General features: G+C 40.7%; 1 protein-coding gene across 2 annotated transcripts in view; it reads right to left on the reverse strand.

Annotated features, from left to right (window-relative positions):
* Nucleotides 1–10389: 10389 nt before the first annotated feature.
* The window catches only part of PCDH11X (protocadherin 11 X-linked), a 1065677-nt gene continuing 1054691 nt past the window's right edge, over nucleotides 10390–21375 (reverse strand). For both annotated transcript variants that reach the window (XM_032762349.2, XM_032762343.2), the window contains one exon: nucleotides 10390–14570. In XM_032762349.2, coding sequence (XP_032618240.1) covers nucleotides 14182–14570 — 389 coding nt within the window. In that variant the 3' untranslated portion in view covers nucleotides 10390–14181. The remainder of the gene's footprint in view (nucleotides 14571–21375) is intronic.

Consider the following 21375-nt stretch of genomic DNA (forward strand, 5'->3'; position numbering starts at 1 on the left):
TACTCAACTTTGCACACGAGTAGCTCCATTGACAAGCCGACTACTACTCATCTACATGAAGCTGAACATTTGTACACAAAATTAAACACTTGCCTGATTTTTATTTATAAATATCTTTACAGAGGAAGAATTTGTGGGGGTGGGGAGGAGGAAGAGAATGTAGGAGAATTTATTTTAATTTATGAAATACTATTTAAAACCCACGTGTTCCTAGAAGGGTAATCATGAAACCTAAAGAATAAAACAATCGAGAACCGCAACCTTTGGTTTTGTGATCTAGTTTATTAACAAGCATCTTAATTAACAAGACAACATGCTGTACAGAACCTGGAATAGAACTACTGTGGATTGACTGGACTTCAAATGCTGTTGGACTATGGCATATGATGTCCAACTGCACAATCTCTAAAGTGTGATTAGGGCTGTCTCAATACACAGACATACACTGCTCACTTTCAGATCTGGTAGTATACTACAGAGTGGGGAAATTTCCCAAAAATACAAACTTAAATATTTACAAAAGGTTTTTACTATCGCTCTGAACAAGGGTAGACATAAGTTATACACATTTTTCCTACATTTACCAAATAAAATCTTTGCCTTCAACTTTATTTTGTTTGTTTCTATACAAACCAATTTCCTCCATTATTAGTCTACCAGTGTGGACCTATTTTGGACACAAAGGGGTAACCCATCGGCTAGAAAAATTTCATTGCAACCCTGTTAGGTACAGTTGGTGGTCACCACCAGGTGGGATGTGAAGTGATGCCATTTTTCTGTATCACACAGATAAACAGTACTGGGGATCCAATTAGAAAAAATAATAAAATCACAAAAAATGGCCATAACTCATAGAAACATAATTTAATTTGGGCCAAAATTGGCAGAAAGCCTCTGAATACAATTGATAATGCAACTATAGACTCAAAATATTGCTGTTTTGGAAAATATTTAGCCCACAGTGATATATTTATGCATTTTTACTTTTTCATCTTTGGTTAAAGCAAGTCTGTAGTCACACGACAGTATGAGCTTATTTCTACGATGTTATACATCAAAATATTTGTCATTGTTTGTAGAATAGGCTGATTTGAGAAAAGCTTTTCTGTCTGCTATTTTGATGAAGTTATGTACACATAAGACCTCCTACCCTATGATTATAAAAAATGTATTTTTGATGTTATCTGCTTGGCTGGAACCATAACTCTAAAGCACACATGATACAACTGTAATGATCTTCTTACGATCACCAAATCCAGTGACAATATATATAAACTACTTATATGACAGTCATGACTCTAAGTAGAAGGTTTTGTGTGAATAACAATGTATAACCATGAGCTACTGCATGTCCAATGCATCACCACTTCAAACTATATATACTCACAAAAATAGTCCCAGCAATTTGCAGGCAGTTGAAATGTTTCAGTTTCCTCTCAGAAGCTGTGTCTGATGTGTTAAATGCTCTGCTGCTGCACTTGCTGTCACATTTGCATGCACTGGAGCACATCGAAGCTTCCCTGTGGCATTTGTACCTCCTTGTTGGACAGCTACACTGCACCAAGGTGAGGATGGCTTCTGGAGCACGTAGCAGGCAGCACCATCATTTTAGGATATTCCATGCTGTCTATCACCCATTTGTTGATGACAGGAGACTTGAAGAAAGTGAACTGTTATATATGTATGATTGATAATTTGCACGTTTCTGGTGCTGCCTGAAGGAGGCTATTGTTGGTGGCAGTTTCTCACTTGTGGTGTTCTTCTTAGCAAACACATAGTACACATTATACAGAGAGGATTTCTTCTTATCACAGTACAATAAAAATCCCAGTGAGAATTAGGGTGCTGACTCTGAAAAAGCTGCCATTACCTGTCGTCAAATCTTACTAGTGATTTTGTTTGATTCAGCTATTCACTGGTTCTTCATTAAGTCTCTGGTTAGGTAAGGTCTGTCCATGCCATGAATTCAAAGTAGTTGTTCCAATTTATAAAGCCATCAAAAGGCAGAGGCATCACTACCTCCTAGACTGTTGTATCAGCTTTTGAAATGTGATCATGTCTCAGTGTTTCTGCTCTTTGCCCTCAAAAATGCTCAAGCTATAGGTAATAAGAGCAGGCTTACAAGTCACAGAATGCAGTTAGGTTACTGAAATACCACAGCTGATAGCTCATGCTTGTTCCTGAGAAAGGAGGAAATGACTTTTCTTTTGAACAAAGCTAGGGGGGAAATGAGCAGCATCCACATGTGTGTGTGTCACGGGCCTTCCTCTGAGCTGACCAACACACAGCTAAAAAAAAACCTCAAAAAACCTAAGAATTATTAGCCTTTCACTTTGATTCTACACAGTGGTGCTGCTGTGAGCAAGACATGGACACATGAGACACACAAAGGATGTGTAGCATTTGTGCTTTCTAAGGGCTCTTCATAAGAAGAGTGAGATTGGCTTGGAGAAGGCTTTGGGTAATATTTGTGATGCACATTTGGGGTTATAGTCAAGAGACTCCTGAGATACAGCTCTCGTCCCTTCCCACCACGAGTTGTGTTTAATTTTAAAGTGCTTTAAAATGCAAATGAGGAGACTGAGACGTGATATGCCAGACAAAGACCCAGAGTATTGTCTGGGATACAATTTTTGGGCCAGACAGTGACTGGAGCATCCCTCTTCCCCAACCTGTTTTTACAATGGGACAAATTACTAAGGGAACTCCAGCAGAGTTTTAGTTGGTGATAGAGACAGCACTGATGCAATGCTGAGCTGGGGCATGAACTCAGAATGCGTGTGCTCCATACATGTCATGAGAACACAAAACCAGATCCATAAAGGGCGTTAGGTACCTAAGTTCCATTTTTACACACCACTGTGATCCACAAAACTGCTGCTCAGCTGCCACCCAATGCTCTAGGTGCCTAAACTCACTTGGCACCTACGTTTTTGCTCTAAAAGTTTTCTAGGCACCTGTCTTTGAGCATGTTTTCTGCTACCTCAGTTTAAGCACTAGATGCGTATCTATCTCATGCCTAAGACCCAGCATGATCCTCTACCAGGGGCAACTAGGCCTTGCCAATCTTCCCTGTGGGACTTGATCTGCTTGATAGGTATGCTCCAAGGCCACCTAACTCCACACAAAGCAGCCAGGGAGGAGACAGCCTCCCTTATAAGGTTTAGCTCAAGGGTGAGGGTACCAGTCCCAGTTTCCTCAATGCCCTGCAGACAGAGGAGAGATCTGCCGCCTCTCAGATGACTGTGCTGAAAGAAAAAGTAGCTGTGTCTCATCTTTAGCCCAGTGGGTAGGGCACTCACTTTGGATGTGGTAGACTCTGATTGAGTTCCCTACCCTGCTAGCTGAGAAGGCTTCTTCCATCTTTCACGTGAATGCCCTAAACTAGGGGATATTCTGATGAGGGTTGCTCTTCATCTCTTGTTGAAGCCGTTCCACTTTAATTAAATATTAATTTGGCCACGGAAAACATAGAGGTCATTTTATAGTCCAGTGGCTTGGGTACTTGCCATGGACATGGGAGAGGTTACTCAATCCTCCTACAGTGTTGAGAAGGGATTTGAATGGCAATCTCCTTACCTTTCATATGAATGTCCTAGCAGCTGGCTAGTGGGGCTCCCTCTAATTAAAGAAGAGCAGCTTCAAGCAGAAAGAATTAAACAGTAAGTGGGCCAAAGCAAACATGAGAAGCCCTCTATAGTTCAGTGGCTTGGGTACTGAGCCAGTAGAGTAGAAATCCTGCTTCAGTCCCTGGGCTGTGAGGTAGTCTGATACAGGTTTTCCTCTTGAAGCTGTTCGACTTTAATTAAATAGTAATTGGGCCAAATCAAGAACCTGATGTGAGAAGAACTCAATAGGCCTGTAGTTAGGATATGAAGCTGTGATAATGGACATGGTGAGTCAAGTCCTCCCTGCCCAGGCTGTGGAGGAAAAAGCATGCAAATAGGAAGGCAGCATCTCATGTTTCACTTTTAAAATAAATTTTAATTGGGACACATGAATCTTTTGTCCCCAATGGTTAGGATACTCACCCAGGCTGTGAGAGACCCCAAGTCTTCATCCCTGCTCTGTGAAGGGATTAAGACAAAGCCTTCCCACCTCTCTGGGTAGTTGGAGATCCCTGTTCCAATCCCTTCTTGAACAGGCAGAACAGGTTTTTGAACCAGGACCCTCCCCCAAGCAAATACCTTGATCACCAGACTAGAGAGTGAGTCTAACCCTTTGGCTGGTCCAGACAGTACTTAACAAAAGTGGAACAGCTTCACAGTCAAGTCTGAAGGAGCCCCACCTCTCAGCTGTAGACCTCTTTGTCCAGTGATTAGAGCATTCAGCAGAGAGGGAGTGTACCCATGTTCAAAGCCCTTCTCGTCATCAGGCAGAGGGGAAAACTGAATCAGAGTCCTCCATATCATATCACTGAACTAATGGTCACAGAGGACACTTCTGCCTCCTTCCCCCTCTCCCTCCGGCTGTTTTGGGGGTGTTAGGCAGGGCCTTCCCAATCTCCTAAGAACTGGTTTAGGCACCCAAAACACCTCTCTCCAGAACTTGGGTTCCTGGCTGCAGATTGCAAGCAGAGATAGGCATCCAACACCATGAAAAACAGGACTTACCAACCCGCCTCCCTGCATCGCTTAGGCTGCTCACTGCCTAGCAGGCTGCCTTTTGTGGATCCCATTCATTGACGAGAGAGCCCAAGTTCCTAATTCAGGCTTTGGAGATCCCATTATTTTTCCAGTTATTTTCTAGACATCTAAAAGTTAGGGATGGCAACACTGTATTGCCAACTGTAAGTCCCTCTCTGGCTCTGGACCACAGGGCTGAGACAGGGTATACGTGTTCCATATCACTGACAAAGAGCACTGGGACTGTAAGAGAACTGAGAATGGGCATAACGCAGGCATATAGCTCTGAGATCAGAGGAGGGTGTTGCTGAGAGTGGGCATACTCAGCTCATACCACAGACACATCACTAAGACTCAGGGTGGGGAATGCATAAAAGACACCATCAGTGCAGGCCACAGCTTCACTCCCAAGACAAGGGTGGGGAATTGAGAATAAACAGATTGCTGCTTTTATGGCTACACTGAAAGAATCGTGTGGCATCTTATAGACTAACAGACGTTTTGGAGCATGAGCTTTCGTGGGGAATCCCATTCGTCAGACGCGGAGTGGAAATTCAGGGCAGGTATATATATGCAAGCATAAGCAAGTAGAGATAATGGTTAGTTCAATCAGGGAGGATGAAGCCTGTTCAGCAGTTGAGTGTGTGAAAACCAAGGGAGGAGAACTGGTTTTGTAGTTGGAAGCCATTCACAGTCTTTGTTTAATCATGACTGATGGTTCAAATTGCAGATGAACTGAAGCTCAGCAGTTTCTCTTTGAGTCTGTCCATGAAGTTTTTTTGCTGTGATGGCACCTTAAGATCTGCTATTGGTGGCCAGGAGGTTGAAGTTTCTCCTACAGGTTTTGTATATTGCCATTCTAATATCTATTTGTGTCCATTTATCTTTTCCGTAGAGACCTGGTCCATTGGCGATGTACATAGCAGAGGGGCATTGCTGGTATATGATGGCATATATTACATTGGTGGACGTGCAGGTGAATGAACCGATGATGGTGTGGCTGATCTGGTTATGTCCTGTGATGGTGTCGCTGGTGTAGATATGTGGGCAGAGTTGGCAATGAGGTTTGTTGCATGGATTGGTTCCTGAGCTAGAGTCACTATGGTGAGGTGTGCAGTTACTGGTGAGAACATGCCTCAGGTTGGCAGGTTGTCTGTGTTGTCTGTGGCAGGCCAGTCCTTGTCACACACCCCTGAAAGCTGAAATAGAGTCACATCCACTGGCAGCATGAATGTTTGGCAGCATAAGATACTTGTTCATTCCTAGCTCTGTGGCCACTCTGTGCACAGGAATGAATCTCTTCTTTTGGCCAACACGAGTTTTGAAATGGAATTCATCTGTCTCAACAATAGCTCAAGAACTTGGGCACGTACATACAACATCTGAGTCCAAGCTCCACACTAGCATCCTGTTTATTTAACATGTTTGCTTTGCATGAGCAACATCCAAGAATATGTGTGAATCTGCTTTCTCATGATCTGCCTCAAGTTCTGGTTTTGTAGGCACTACTTTCACTGCTCATGCAATGTCATGAAATCCATCAGCAACATATACCTTATGACCAGGTGACAATCTCTGGTTACGCTTCATGAACCAGCCACTAAGTAGAATGTTTGCAGTGGTCAATTTAGTCTTTGAATTTGCTGTCATCCTCAATCATTGCTTTGGTAATGGTGTTAACATGGTTGGGTTCCAAACTTCTTGCATTTGGACATTTCCCCTGCAGGCTGTTTCTCTGGATTTGATTGATTCTTCATTTGCATAACTGTCACCAACACCACCGGTGTATTGACATTTGCATCCAAGGATAATGTTCAGCAGCTGATCAGACAGCTCCCCAAAAATTTTGTGCTTGGCACTATCAGTGCACACCATCTGTAGAAGCATCATGAGGTCAATAATAGTGAATGCTGGCTCGTCGGATGCTGGTATCTAGACCACTGACAGATTTTTCTCTAGCCAAGACAGCGTGTTGCTCTTTTGGGTCTTTCCTAGAGATCCATCCAGAGGGAAAGTGGGACAGGTGCCAGCTCATACTTCATCAAACACTAAATACCTATATCTCTGGACTGGGAAATAACTGAGAGCTTGCTTAATATCTGATGAGCAATAGTTATTGCTTGTGTTGTCTGCTTCTCTTTTTGTTTGATTGTTTTGTTGTGATTGATTTAAGATTATGCCGTTTTATGGGCTCAGAGAGATCTACCTCACTCCTTGTTAGCCTACTGGTTACAGACTGCTTCATTTCTTGTGTGCCATTCTCTCTTATCATGCACAAACTTTCTGCAGTTTCAGGTGGGGACACAGTAGATGTCACAAGTGGCTGTCTGTTGTCTGGGTTTATGTCAGGTAACTGCAAAAAGAATTTATCATTCTTTAAGTCACAACTTTTATACTATCTTGGACAGTAGTTTTGTCTGCGGCCATATGCTTTGTGGTGGCGTCTTTGTGGGGAATCTGCTGGTGAAGGCAGCATTCCACACATCTGTTTTGTCATAGCTGTTACAGCTGCCTTAAAACGTGTTGTCAGATGATACGTGGTCAGAGCCTTGTCTTTTGTGCAAACATGCTGATGCTTCCCACGGTCCCTGTTGAGAGACTGTTTGATGGCCATGTCATGCCATAAACCACTGAAGGGTAGGGCAGTCCAGTATACTACTCCCTGCCTATAAACTAGGGCAGGGGTTCTCAAACTTCATTGCACTGTGACCCCTTTCTGACAATAAAAATTACTACAGGAGGAGGGACCGAAGTCTGAGCCTGCCTGAGCTCCGCCGCCCCGGGCAGCGAGTCAAAGCCCAAGCCCCACTACCCCAGGCATGGGGGCCAAAGCCCAAGGGCTTCAGCCCCAGGTAGGGAGCCTGTAACCGGAGCCCTACTACCCAGGGCTAAAGCCCTCAGGCTTCAGCTTTGGCCCTAGGCAGTGGGGCTCAGGCTTCGGTTCCAGGCCCCAGCTGGTCTAACACCAGCCCTGGCGATCCCCTTTGAGTCCCGACCCACAGTTTGAGAAACGCTGAACAAGGGCATGATATATATCTGGCTTCTCCTCCTCCAGTATTCTGGCTTCTGCTACATTTACACAACCCCATTTAGCATAATTCACACAACCACACTGCAAGTCAAGTGTAATCATCAGTGCAAATGTCCATGGATTGTTATTGTCTCTCTTACCTACTATGTAATCATCAGTAGTTGGGAGAAATCTGCTACATTTTTGTTCTGAGAACACTATGTAGTGGAATAGGTTTTTTCCTTGGGTAACCTAAGTGTCCATAAGCTGGTGAGGAGTGACTGGGTGCTGTTCAGGAAGTCTGTCAGAGCATTCAGTGCTTCCAATCTGTTTTCTCTGCGTGCTTTCTTCACATGATCAAATGTTTCAATGCATGTTTGAGCTTTCTCCAATATGCATCTCTTCTCATCTGCTGGGGGATCATTGTTCATGGAATCAACACGTGCAATCCATTTCAAGCAACTCATTTCCTCATTCATAAATTTGTGGATTCTAACACTATTGTTATATGTTTTCCATCTAAGAGCATGGCTGTTGACTGAAGCATCACAGATACTGAGTTCTACAACAATGTCACCAAACCCAATTTCCTGTATCACGTGGCCTATGTACTCATGAAATTCATTGCATGACATATACCTCCCATTTTAAAGCGGTCATTGTCAAATTTGTTGTGACTCGTCTATTAAATCAACTTACGTTTTGCAATAGATTGTTTCATCATATACAACATAGGTCAGTTCAGAGAATCAAACGTATCTTGAAAATATTTCATCATGTTTTACTGATCAGTTGCCAGTGCTGGAATCACTAGACAGTAGCCAATAAAACAGGAGACAGAAAAATTATTCTCAGATCATCCCATTCTACAAATAATGGCAAATGTGTTGATGTATTACATAGTATAAACAAGCTCATACTTTGTGTGACTAAAGACTTTTGCTTTAACCTAAAGCAAAAAAGTCTGGGAAAAATGCATGCAACATACCACCTGGGGCTAAATATTTTTCAAAACAGTACTATTTTGATTACATGGTTGCACTATCAATTGTATTCAAGGACATTCTGTTAATTTTGGTCAAAATTGAATTGCATTTCTTTGAGTTATGGCCTTCTTTATGAATCAACGATTTTTTCAGATTGGATTCCCGATAACATTTAAACATTATGTGATATAGAATAACTGCACTGCTTCCTGTATTTACATCCGTGCTGGTGATGACCACCAGATATGTGCCTAGGATAATAGCAGTAACATTTTTCTAGCTGATGGGTTACCTTAACTCTTGAATACAACCACTTTTTCAATCTGACTGGTAAGACTATATTATTATGTAGCCTGCTAAATATTGGTTATTGATTGCAATGATTTAAAAAAGCTACAAAAACTGATTTCCTTTAAAGACTCCATTTCAAATATCTTTGTCACAGTAATTGCCATGCAATGTTGTTTACTTCCTTGCCCAAATCCAGAAAATGTTTGTTCCCATGAAAGGAATAATATTTTCTAGACAAACTATGCTAATTTGTAATACAAAATGATTGTTGCCAAAAAGGCGGGAGGTGAGGGGGGCATCTGAGGAAAAAAGTGTCATGATTTCTTTCATGAAGGAAAATGAAATGTTGACATTTTTGTAATACTAGGCAACAGAAAATGCAGTGCTATTGCATAACTGTTATTCCTTCTTTCTTGGCAGAATTAAGTTTACAGTTCAGAGTGTTTGAACCATTCTTTAAAGTACATCCTTCAAGGCTGGTTTGCATGTTTTACTTCAAAATGGTAAGCCCCTGGTCTACAATACAGAGTTAGGTTGATGCAAGGCAGCTTACATCAACCTAACTCTGTAAGTGTCTACACTAAAATTTCACTCCTACTGATGTAATTTTCCTGCTGCACCAACTTAATAACTCCACCTCCATGAGCGATGCAGAGTTAATGTTGATGTAGTTAGGTTGATGTAGGGTCAGTGTAGACACTGTGTTGCTTACATCAACTGTTGCTGGCTTTCAGAAGCCATCCCAAAATGCCCCATCCTCAGGGCCAGCTTTAGGAACTGTGGGGCCCAATTTGAATACCTGGCAGCGGTCCAGGTCTTCAGCGGCATTTCGGCAGCAAGGGGTCCTTCACTCACTCCGGACCCCCGGCTGCCAAAATGCCGCTAAAGACCCAGAGCAAGTGAAGGACTTCCTGCCGCTGAAATGCTGCTGAAGACCCAGAGTGAGTGAAGGATGCCCCACCGTTGGAGTGCCACTGAAGACCCGGACCGCCCCTGGGTATGTAAAAAAAATTAAAAAGGTGCCTAAGGCACGGGGCCTCTTAGGCACGGGGCCTGATTCTGGGGAATAGGCCTAAAGCTGACCCTGCCCACACTGTTAGTTCAAATGCACCGCTGACACAAGGAGTAAAGTGTAGATGGTAACAAGTGATGTAATTACTGCAGCAGCTGTATGCTGACATAAGTTAGGTCAACTTAATTTTGGAGTGTAGACATGTCCTAAGTCTGTACATAGTATTAAAAAACAAAATGAAACAATTCCTCTTCCTGACCTCTTTAAAATGAAGAAAGGACCTTCTCACTCCCCTTTTTAATTAAATGTTTACAAATCACCAGCCATGCCTCTGTCAGATTTTTTTTAAAAATTACAGTTAAGACTGTGCAACACTCAGTTTGAAGAAGGCAAAGGTTTTCTTTTATTGTTACACTGTATGAAACAAATCTATTCATATAACTACCATTGTACTGTATACCATATATAGGATTGTTTCTTTTCTTTTCCACAAATTCACACAAATAAAGTAAAATAAGTTAAATGACTAAATAAGATTACACCAAAAATGTACAGTCCATGTCTGGATAAATTGTTTATATGTAAGATGTATAAAGAGTCTACAGTGATGTTAGTCCTCTGGGTACTGACACAGGGCATTTCCGCTTGCCTTTTGGGAAAATGTTGCTTCAAGCAAAAAAAATTAAAATTATATATATAACATTTTTAATTATTCTGTTGTTATTGCTTGTTATAAGCAAGTCATAACATCATAACTGATTTCTGCAGCCTTATACTGCATTTTCTATGGCATATTTATTGATGCTGAAAAATGTTTTACTTCTCTTGTGACTCCTTTATATTCATATATTGGAATTTCTTAAGCAATACACCATACAACTTTTGAAACATTTACAGGAAATCGCAGTCATACTAAATTTAGCCAAAGCTGTTCAAGTAGGCACCTCTTTCTTCTAACTAACAGAAAATAGGTAATTTTAAAATTTATATATCGTTATAGGCTGATTAATGCAAATTCATAACTAGGCAGCAACAACCCACAATATATCAAGTTTGATTTCACTGTAATTCTGGGAGAAACAGTGAAATGTAAGTGTAATTCTTTGTAAGTAGTAGTACTTAATTTGAATGTCACACTTAAAATGATCGACAAAGTTTGAAATAAATTTAGAGTAACAGCCAAAGGAGCCATTCAAATGGAATTCACACCTTTCACAGAGGACCACCAATGAAGAAATAACTTACAGATTTGGGGACAAATGTTGAAAATGGATCCTTCTGGAGCTCCCTTCCTTCAAGGGAGTTTTGTGTGGTTGCAGGAAACTTTCTTCAAGGGAGTTCTGTCTGGGGCAGGATGCCTCTGGCTGCAGGATCTCATCCTACACTGATCTGTGTGGGTAGACTCCTGTGTGATACAGCGCCTCACAAAAGCCAACAGGACTGTTGCTTGAGGAATAACAGTAAGACTTTTAAAACTTGAATCTTTGTCTATTCCAAGTTCTACTAGATGTAGCATGAATCTTGAAAATTCTCAAACTTCTTCACAGGATGGACTGTATCTTAACAGAGAACATTTCACTGAAAGCACTTGAGAAATTTGTCATTGTAAGTTTTTCTTCTTTAACTTCTTAGTTTTGGTGAAAAATGAGACTTGAAATCAAAATCATTTTTTACAGCATGACTGCATATAGAAAAACTTTAGGTCTCTGAAAAATTACCCTTAAAGTTCTCTGGGGAAGGATCAAGTCTGTTTCCTAAACATTACCATACTTCAGAAAGCAGAGTTGTGTAGAGCAGCGTTTCTTAATCTTTATGATACCAGGGACCAGCTTGCTGCCTTTCTAAACTGTGTCAAGGAGATCTCAGGAACTGGTGCAAGTCCACAAACCAATTCTTGAGATACAAGGGTATAGAGAGTTCAGTGATCCAATTAAACCACTTCATACAGAAAGGGTGTGATTTTTTTGTGGGGAGGATAAGGTATGGAGAAAATCAACATGAACAACAATAAAAATAGACTAAAAGGACTACCGAAAACTGAAAGTGATTTTTGTTTTGATTTTGGAAAAATTCTGCCAATGAATTTCCAATTTACATCCAGTAATTTTGGCAGTGAAATGCTGCACCAGAGAATATTCTCTTGCAATTTCCAGCCTGACTGGAAATCTTACAGGAAGGATTATTTTTGAGAGTTTTCCAATAAAGAAATACAGAAGCCTTTATATAGATTAAATCTGGATTAATTTGTCAAATTCTTACTTATGCCTGAACTAGAAGTAGCTATTGTGTGTCAATATCCAGAGGATTAACATTTTTTCCAGGATTTACATACAACTGGAAGACAGTGTGCCACATCTTTCTTAAACATTATTGAGAAATATATATAAAAAGGAAAAATACACCATTAGATATTCTGAGGTTTCATTAATTAAACCCTATCAAGAGGTTAAAAGAGAAGCTTCTTTTATTTTGCACATTAAAACTAAATGTGATTTGAATAGATTTACAGTGGGGACAACAATATATAAAGCTACTTATACCTGCTGGGCACATAAGAGAAGCTGTCTTAGCATTCATTGGAACCCTGAACACCTGGAATTTCTATAAATTTTACAAGCAGCTTATATTACAGCATTTTTACACACATTTTTGTTTATAAATTACAGGTTTAAAGTTACATTAAGAAGCCTACACAGAATTCCATCCACAGGAAGTAGCCACACATTCCCTTCCCCCTCCCTCCCATCAAACTTAGATTGTCTCTATATTTAAAGTAGCATTTTAACTGATTTTGTTATGAAAAAAATTGTTTTATAGTGGAATGTATGTATCGTTCCTGACATAATGGATGGACAGAAACAAAATACCAGGAGGAAAATATTGTAATTCTTTCATCTACGAAAGACATCTTCTTTGTGTCCAATATAGGATTTACTAGCTTTCTTTTATGCTATGTAAAGAGTTCTCATCCAGCGCTAGGTTCAGGCAAGACTGCCTAATCTTTCCAGTACATCATCTTGAGCTCCTGTAGAATAGCATAATTGGGGTGTATTTATAATTACATCCATCCAACGTTCACCTCCTGGCTTCCTCTTTCTTTGCAGAGTAATGTCAGTAATTTTCTTCAGTAAACTAAGCTAGAATGACAAGAGCACCTTACTCTAATAGGTTTAGTGTGCAGTATCTAAGGTTATATTTAATTCTTCACTGAAAACCTGCAGTGACTGACTATAGGGCTGTAAAATTAACATTTAAATCACCATAATATTCTCTAGATAACAGTAGTTTACAGCCACGGTACTGCATCAGCTGTAACATCTACCCAGTTTCCTTCTGTGTTTATGTAATCCCTAATTCACAAAGACATTAATCAATATGAAATTTGCAAGGTAAAGACATGATTAGTGATGGACTCATGGCTGAAAACTGGCAGCTGGAATATGGGTTGCGACTTAGCTTGCATTAGTCTAGAAAAACAAATCTTGGAAAGCAAGAAACCCTCTTTGTAAAATTGCAGTCCAGTCATCACTACAGACGTATCTATTTAGCAACAGGACATTAAGGTCAAATAAAATATTCAGTTTCATGCTTCATTTAAGCAATTGTTTTTCCAAAATTTGAATACAGGTAAGCTGAGTGAGTGCAACCTTAAAATAAAAAGCGAGAGAGATCAGGAAGACTTTTAACACACTTCTCTTTCCTGTCACAGAAAACATAAAATATTGTAAAAATGCCTTGCATCCAAAAAATTAAATCACTCATTTAATCACTGATTTTGAGTAATAGATTGACAAACTGCCTACTTGATCTCTTTTTTGCTATTGACTGATGAACAAATGGAAATGTGCCTGATGAATGTGTTAAATATAATGTAGATATAAAACAAAAAAGAGAATTTGAGAGTCATCTATATGACTATTATATAGATTGTGATAGTGCCCAAAATGTGTTAGGAAATTACCAAATAGAGGAAGGGTCCCTGCCCTAACAAGTTATTATTTGTGCTATGATGACCCAGTTGGGGAAATAAAATGAACAGGGTTTTGTTTGTTGTGCATACTTTTGACTAACAATTATGGTAAATTTCCTTTAACTCAGTACTAAGGACTCAGTTCTTCAAATTCAATTCAGAATTCTATTTACATAAATATCCACAAGCCTAACAGATTTGTATATGCACTAAAGTTAACTGTTAGGCTGTGACTATATACACTTACACTTTAAAGCCTGAAATAGCTGATTTTGATAGACATGTTTTTATAGCTGGTGCTCATGTATAAAGGTATTACTCCCAGACACTGCTGCCTGTTGAGATGGAGCGAAGTTTGCCAGGGGTATCACCTTGACTGGATCTTCAGTGGTGCAATGTCTTTCACAGGTGTTGTAGAACTGGGGCCGTGGACCACCTTGGCTTTTGTCAGTATCATCCTTCGGCATGGGCCTCCCAAGCGCGTGTCTTCCCTCGGGTATGGTTCCTCGACCCCATCCTTGCTGGAAGCCAAATGATGGCAAAGGAGGGTTGGATTGTTGGTACTGTGTCAAAGAAGGTGGCATCCAGCAGTTGTCAGAATGGCCTAGGATAAGACATTCTTGTGTGCAGGTCTCGGAAGCTTCAGCAAGGGCTTTTTGGAGATTAACTTCAGTAGCTGGGGAGGGGGAAAAATGACAAGAGATTATCTAGAGTTCAAGAGATTCTGTTGAGAACAGATTGAGGCATACTGATGTGGGCCCCTATCCTGCAAATGCTTATATGTGGTTGCAAGGAAAATAAGCATATGTGTGTGCGAATGCGAAGGGCCATAGTGCCATTAGCAGGTATACGAAGAAACATTAACATTTACTCTAGAGACTATACCACATCTTGTAGCCATATAATTAAAGTTCTCACAGTTCTACTATTTTCCCTCCCTGGACACAAAACTATCACCTGCATTATACATCAACCTGTAAATTCACCCCCTATTTACTAGAAAGTTTGCACAGAATTGGCTTGTACAGAATTTACCATGGTTAAATAAGACCTTTTTGAATAAGCTCTTTGAATATTTGACCCTTTAAAAAAGGGCAAAGTAAAATGAATCTGGGCACTTAGTCTACTGGGATTCAAAGATGTGCTTGAGAGTTTTAAGAATGAAACACTGTAAAAGCTATCATAAAGGAAATTGATTTCTCCATGCCTTCTATATTTGAAACCTTGACGAATCAGAGGGTAATAGGAGGAAAAACTGTAGCCCTCTATAAAGTATGAGGTGTTGAATCACGATAACTTGTGTAAATGTAGCAGGTTTCATGCACTTGAAAAAGGATGATAGACATTTTAATTTGTTCAAAGATATGTTACTTAAACTACATGACAAATTTTTACAGTACATAAAATGTAACATACTGTACCTGAAATAATGCTGGTCAGTTATGTTGAAAGGTTAACTTTGCTATATAATGAAACTTTTAATGATGCATTTAGTTAGATCTACCAGTGCATTATATTCAAGTGTTTTCAGAATGTATGTATTTTTTTGTGAGAACACTGTTTGAGTAATCATCCCAAAACAGCCGAAAGGCATTTAAAGAAAGATACTTTGTGTTGGCTACATATCACTAAATAAGCAGGCCCTTACCAAAAAGGATAATTTTTAAAATCTTCTTTAACCTCTGAGCCTTTATCAAAAGAACTTTTAGAAATGGATTTTACCATATTATATATTTAAAAATAAATTATGCAATAACTAACCTCTAAAACTAAAGCAGTGCAAGGTTCTGAGAGAGAGATTTTTTTTTTTTAGGTTTAAACACTGCTGATTTTGGATATTTTTAGGAAGTCTGAGTATGGCTAAAATGTACAATACCTACCTTCATGCAGTGGCTGTACATCTATGCTTAGAGATGTACTGTAATATGTATATACTGTTGGACATACAGAATATAATTATTTTAATTAGACTACTACTGCCAAGTAGGAAATTGTCTGCTATAAAATATCTTGGCTAGCATTATGAAAATACCAAACTCTGGATTACTCCACATAAAATACACTGAAAAAGTGTGTGTTTGGTAATGAAATATCTGGTTGTTCAAAACAGCAAGTTTGTTCTGATAAACTGGGCAGTTCAGCATCTCTCTCATCCATCTCTCTCAATAATTTTTTTAATTTAATCCTGACAATGATTTGGCACTTCTGAAATACACATCCGGTTATGCTGGGTAAGGGCCAGATGGGTAGTACTAGGCATAAATGTAGGAGTCAGTGAAGTGTTAAAGGCCAGGCGCGCACACACACAGACACACAAAAGTTATTACCAATGGACTATTCCAGTCCTTCCAGCATCTCACAGTAACTTTTAGTAGACGCATCTGCCAAGATACATGTAGTCAAGTTTACTTTAAGTTCTCATATAATGGGATTGTGTGTACTACTCATTTACATGTGTGTAAAATTGGGGTAAGTCACATATATGTCATTGACTTCAATGAGTTACTCTGGTTTTACACCAATGTTAATACAAGTAGAATCTGACCATTTTCAAGCATTAGCGAAACCTTTGATATTTCCAGCACCTATGCTTAGTCCCTCATTTTAAATTAAAATGGACATGTGTCTCTGTACACATAAATACTTAAAGAAATCAAATTGTTTAAGATTTTTGGCTGTATACAAAAGATGATATAGTCCTTAACTGTACTAATATCTCAACGTCTGGAAGAGAATAAGCATAGCAGTAAATGGCAGACAGCATGATTTCCAGTGAAGACACTAGATGAGGCAATGGTGGACTATAGGCCAATTACGGAAATGTCCGCTACAGCCATTTTGGCAGATCAGTTAGAGCGATGTTTTGCCAGATTAACACTGGCTTCTAAACACACTTTAAATCAAGGATCTCAAACTCAAATCACCACAAGGGCCACTTGAGGACTAGCACATTGGCCCGAGGGCCACACCACTGACACCTTTTCATATAAAGATACAAAATTCCCCCCCGCCTGCCCTTGGCCTCGCCCCCACTCCACCCCTTCTATGAGGCCAGACCCCTTCCCCACCCCCATTACAATCCCTTCCCCAAAGTCCCCACCCCAACTCCGCCCCCTCCCTGCCCCTATTTCAACCCCTTCCCCCGATCCCCACCCTGTCCCACCTCTTCTGTACCTCCTCCCCTGAGCGTGTGGCTCCCCACTCCTCCCCCACTTCCTCCTGAAAAGCACTAAGCACCACCAAACAGATGTTTGGCAGCAGGAAACACCTGGAGGTAGGCAGAGGAGTGGGGATGTGGTGCGCTGGAAGGGGGAGGCGGCAAGGGAGGGGAGCTTGGAAGCTGCAGGAAATAACTCCAAGGGGGCGGGGAGCTTGTGGACCACAGCAAATAACACTGCGGGCTACCTGTTTGAGACCCCTGCTTTAAATGTTTGCAGAGAGACATTCTCTTAACTGACAAATATATTTCTCTGATTTTCAGCATAGGCAGAAATTTAACAAAAGAATCCTGGCAAAATCTAAGTATAGGTTATAAGTCATAAATACTATACAGTTATTCTTAGACCGCAAACTGTGCAGCTCTGATCTTGTGTGCAGGAGTGAAGCCCTAGATCAGTGGTGGGCAACCAGCGGCCCATGGGCCGCACGTGGCCCATCAGGGTAATCCACTGGTAGGCTGCAAAATAGTTTGTTTACATTGACTGGCTGCCACTTGCTGCAGGTCCCATTGGCTGGGAACAGTGAACTGCAGGCACTGGGAGCTGCGAGAAGTCAATGTAAATAAACTGTCTTGCAGCCCGTCAGCAGATTACCCTGATGAGCTGTGTGCAGCCCGTGGGCTGCAGGTTGCCCACTTAGATGGTAAACTCTTTAGGTGTGTCTACACTGCACACTAAGCCTTGGTCTGTGGGACCCAAGTTTGTGGACTCAGTGTTTCCAAGACTTTGCTTGAGTAGGGTGACCAGATGTCCTGTTTTGAAAGGGATAGTCCCGTATTTAAGCCCTCCTGCTAGTGTCCCAACTTTTTCTTAAAAATGGGTAAATTGTCCCCTATTTTCTGTCTCCTCCCCCATCAGTACTGGTGGGCCCTGCTGCTGACCAGATTCCTGCTCACCAGCTGCTCAGGGTGGGTTTGTAAGGCTGGTGGTAGGATGAAGATGCAGCTCCCCCTGCATGCTAGCTCTTGGCCAGCAGGGCCCTGCCCCACCCCACCCCACTTCGTCCCTGTTCCGGCTGGCAATGGCTGGCCCAAGACTTGCTGGCCAGGAGGAGCCGAGCCCTGCATGTGCCAAAGCCCCACACAGTGCTGGGATGGGGAAGCCTTTCCACCCCTCAGCTAAGCTCTGGAGTGGCGGGAAGTGATTTCCAGCCTGGTCATGCTCCGAACCTGCAGGATCCACAGCAGCACCCCAGGCAAAGGCTTAGCACGGTCTTCAACCCCCTCTTTCCTCCCCACCCCCAGGTTCTTCCCCAGGGAGCACCGTCTCCTGCTGAGCCACGTCTCTGGCCAGGTTCGCTGAAGTCACCCTATGCTTGAGCATCCACACTGCATTGTAAACACTTTACAAATGCTGGACCTGGGTCTCATAGTCATCCTGGGTCTCATAACATTAGCATCCACAATGCACTACAGAAACTTTCCGACTTGGGTCTGAAGTTTGAGCTGTGCCCGCACTTCAAAATGGCAGGGCTTGGACATGAGTCACAGCTGGACTCAGGTTCTGACCTTCCCCCCACACCAGGGTCCTAGGACCTGGGTCCTTAGTGCTTGTTAACCCAAGTCAGACTGAATTGTGAATGGAAAGGCTTAGTTTGCAGTATAAACATACCCTCAGTGCCCAGGACCTTACCTATCTATATGTTTGCACAAAGGCTAGCACAGTGGGCCCTTGAGTGTGGTAGTGCCTGGAGACCTAATCATTATAACATACGTATAATGTACAACTTTCATAAATTGTACTGAGGGATAACACCATCTCAGCTAACCATCTTTTCTGGGGAGTTGAGGGAGCAGAAGAGGAAATAAAATACATTTAATAAACTTAAGCAAACCCATAAAATCTTCTCTGCAGGATATCTGACTTTAGAGTAAATGTCCCTCACAGTGTAGTCAACTCTTTGTTAAATAAATGTATATATTATGCTCATTTTAAAAACACAAATTGCTTATAAGGATCCTTAGCTAATTGTCTTGCTTCAAAAGAACCAAAGATCTGAAAGATAAAAGATATATATTTTTTAAAATCTAAATTGACTGTGTATAGGAGGTACCATCAGTGTAGCTCTGAGACAATCATTCTCAAGAGACTGAGTATGTTGCAGGAAATCAAAATAATTCAGGATGTCACAATGAATATATTGTGAGACAGGCAAGGTCCCTAATATTTACATGTAAAGGGATCTTGGAAAACCTCAGCAACTGATCTTCAGCAATAAAATGTGCCAGCAAGGATAATTGGGATGCAAAACAGTCTGTGTTTGGTAAGGAGCAAAAAAAAAAAAAAAAAAAAAAAAAAAAAAGACAGCAGTATGAAATATTATGTTTTTAGCCCAATGAAATAAGAACCATTGTTAGAACATAATTCATCAGCTCTTGGCTGAACCTAAAATGAAATATAGTGAGTGTTCTGCATGAATATTCACCAGGCACCATCTTTTTTGTACCTGCTTTTTCCAAGCAGTGTTATATATCTTTTTTCTTTCTGAGACTAATTCATTCTCCTTTTTCCTTCTACTGTCATTCTCTTTTCTTTTCCATTTTGGGCCTCTCTGAATAGCAATTTGGCACTGGTGCTTCACTGATGTCTAAACTAGGATTTAGTCATACTTTTTTTTTTATGATTCTCTATTAATAGGAAAGAGGAGCTTCACACAGGTGAAATATTATACTAGGAGTACCAGCTGAACCATAAATATTGCACCTGATTTCTGAGTATTCTGATTGTGGATCATTGTTACTGATCTAGAACAGAAAAAGATCATTGTCTTTATGCAGTTATGTTCCCACTTACCATAAGATTTAGCTTCTCATTCTCAGAATGGGGTTGCTGGTTGAAATGAGAGGAATAAAGAGGCTGCACAGCTAAGGTAAGTGTGAAGTTCAAAGTTTAGGAGACCAGTTGCCAGAGGCAGCATGACTGACCATGGTGCTTTCTGGATTCACTCCCTTGGCTTCCCTCTAGTGGCTGTGGCATTGGTGTGCATGTACATACCTGTGACAGGTAGAGCTGGGCAAACATTTTTGTCAAACTTTTATTTTTTCAGAACTGCCAGCGAACTAAAAATCCATTATTCACAAAGCTCGATTGGTAAGCAGCACTGACAAGTCACTGTTGGATTAAGGGTGAGATGGAATTTTCCTGAATCTCTTTTATTGATTGATAGGCGAGGGGTTGAAACACTGGTTCTCATTCTGTCCCTTGCCTCATTAGTATTTTTGTGAGAAATCATGGGTACGTCACCTCACCAATCTCACTGGCACCTGGTCCTGCCTCCACCAGATGAACTGAAGAAGGCCCTTGATGCTTCCTGCCTTGTAGCTTTTGAAGATCATATTTTCAATAGCCACGTGTTGCTTTCTACTTGCTACTGCAATGCAGAATCTCTATATGCCAGAAGGAATGGGGCTATTTTCCCTGAAACCAGGAAGAGGAGGATATATTCTCAATATCTGCATATAAAAATAAACAATATTGGAAAAAGTAGACCTAGATTGGGTTCTGATATTTCTGTCCTTATAGACTCCCGCTCTAGAGCACTCATCTACCCTCACCAGTTCTTGCATCTTTCCCATTTATAGTGTGAGTTGTGTTTTAAAGAAAGAGAGCATTTTCAGTTCACAGAATGGACTGTACTCATTCACAAAAATACACTTACTATTTTTATTTGAACCTTAGATTGCTTTTGGCAACTAACTGGGGGATCATGTTTATTTTATTTGTCTGCCCCAGAATGAAGAACACTTTTAAAGGACTACTCTGCCACGTGAATTCCTGTCTTCTCAGAGCAGTCAAGTCTAACTGGAAGCACAATAGCTAAAAAGCTTCCTTCATAGTTCCACAGCCTTTGTCATTTGTAGGGCAAAGCAGTTTTCAATAAAGATATATAAAAGCCAAGTTTCAAACACCAGTATTTCCAGTAGCCAGTCTTCAGTTCAAAAACTGATCATTTAACCTTATTTGCTTTTCTAAATATGTGTAGATAGGCTTTTTACCAAAGAAAGAGCAGGACGGTACATACAGTACGTGTAAATGTTGTTTGACTACTTTTCCCCCCAAGCATTAATTGCTCAGGTTGAAACAAAGAATCATAGAAAGGTAATCTTTTCCTCTCAATACATAAAGGAACCCAAGAGCTCAAAATTCACACAAACAGGCATAGACACATGAAATCTGTATGTTTGCAACAAAACTGTATATTTCAGCACCGCTATTTCAAAGCAACATTCTCTATATTCCACTGTGAAGAACACTTTTTTCTGA

Source organism: Chelonoidis abingdonii, chromosome 8 (assembly GCF_003597395.2).
Source record: "Chelonoidis abingdonii isolate Lonesome George chromosome 8, CheloAbing_2.0, whole genome shotgun sequence".
NCBI lineage: Eukaryota > Metazoa > Chordata > Testudines > Testudinidae > Chelonoidis > Chelonoidis abingdonii.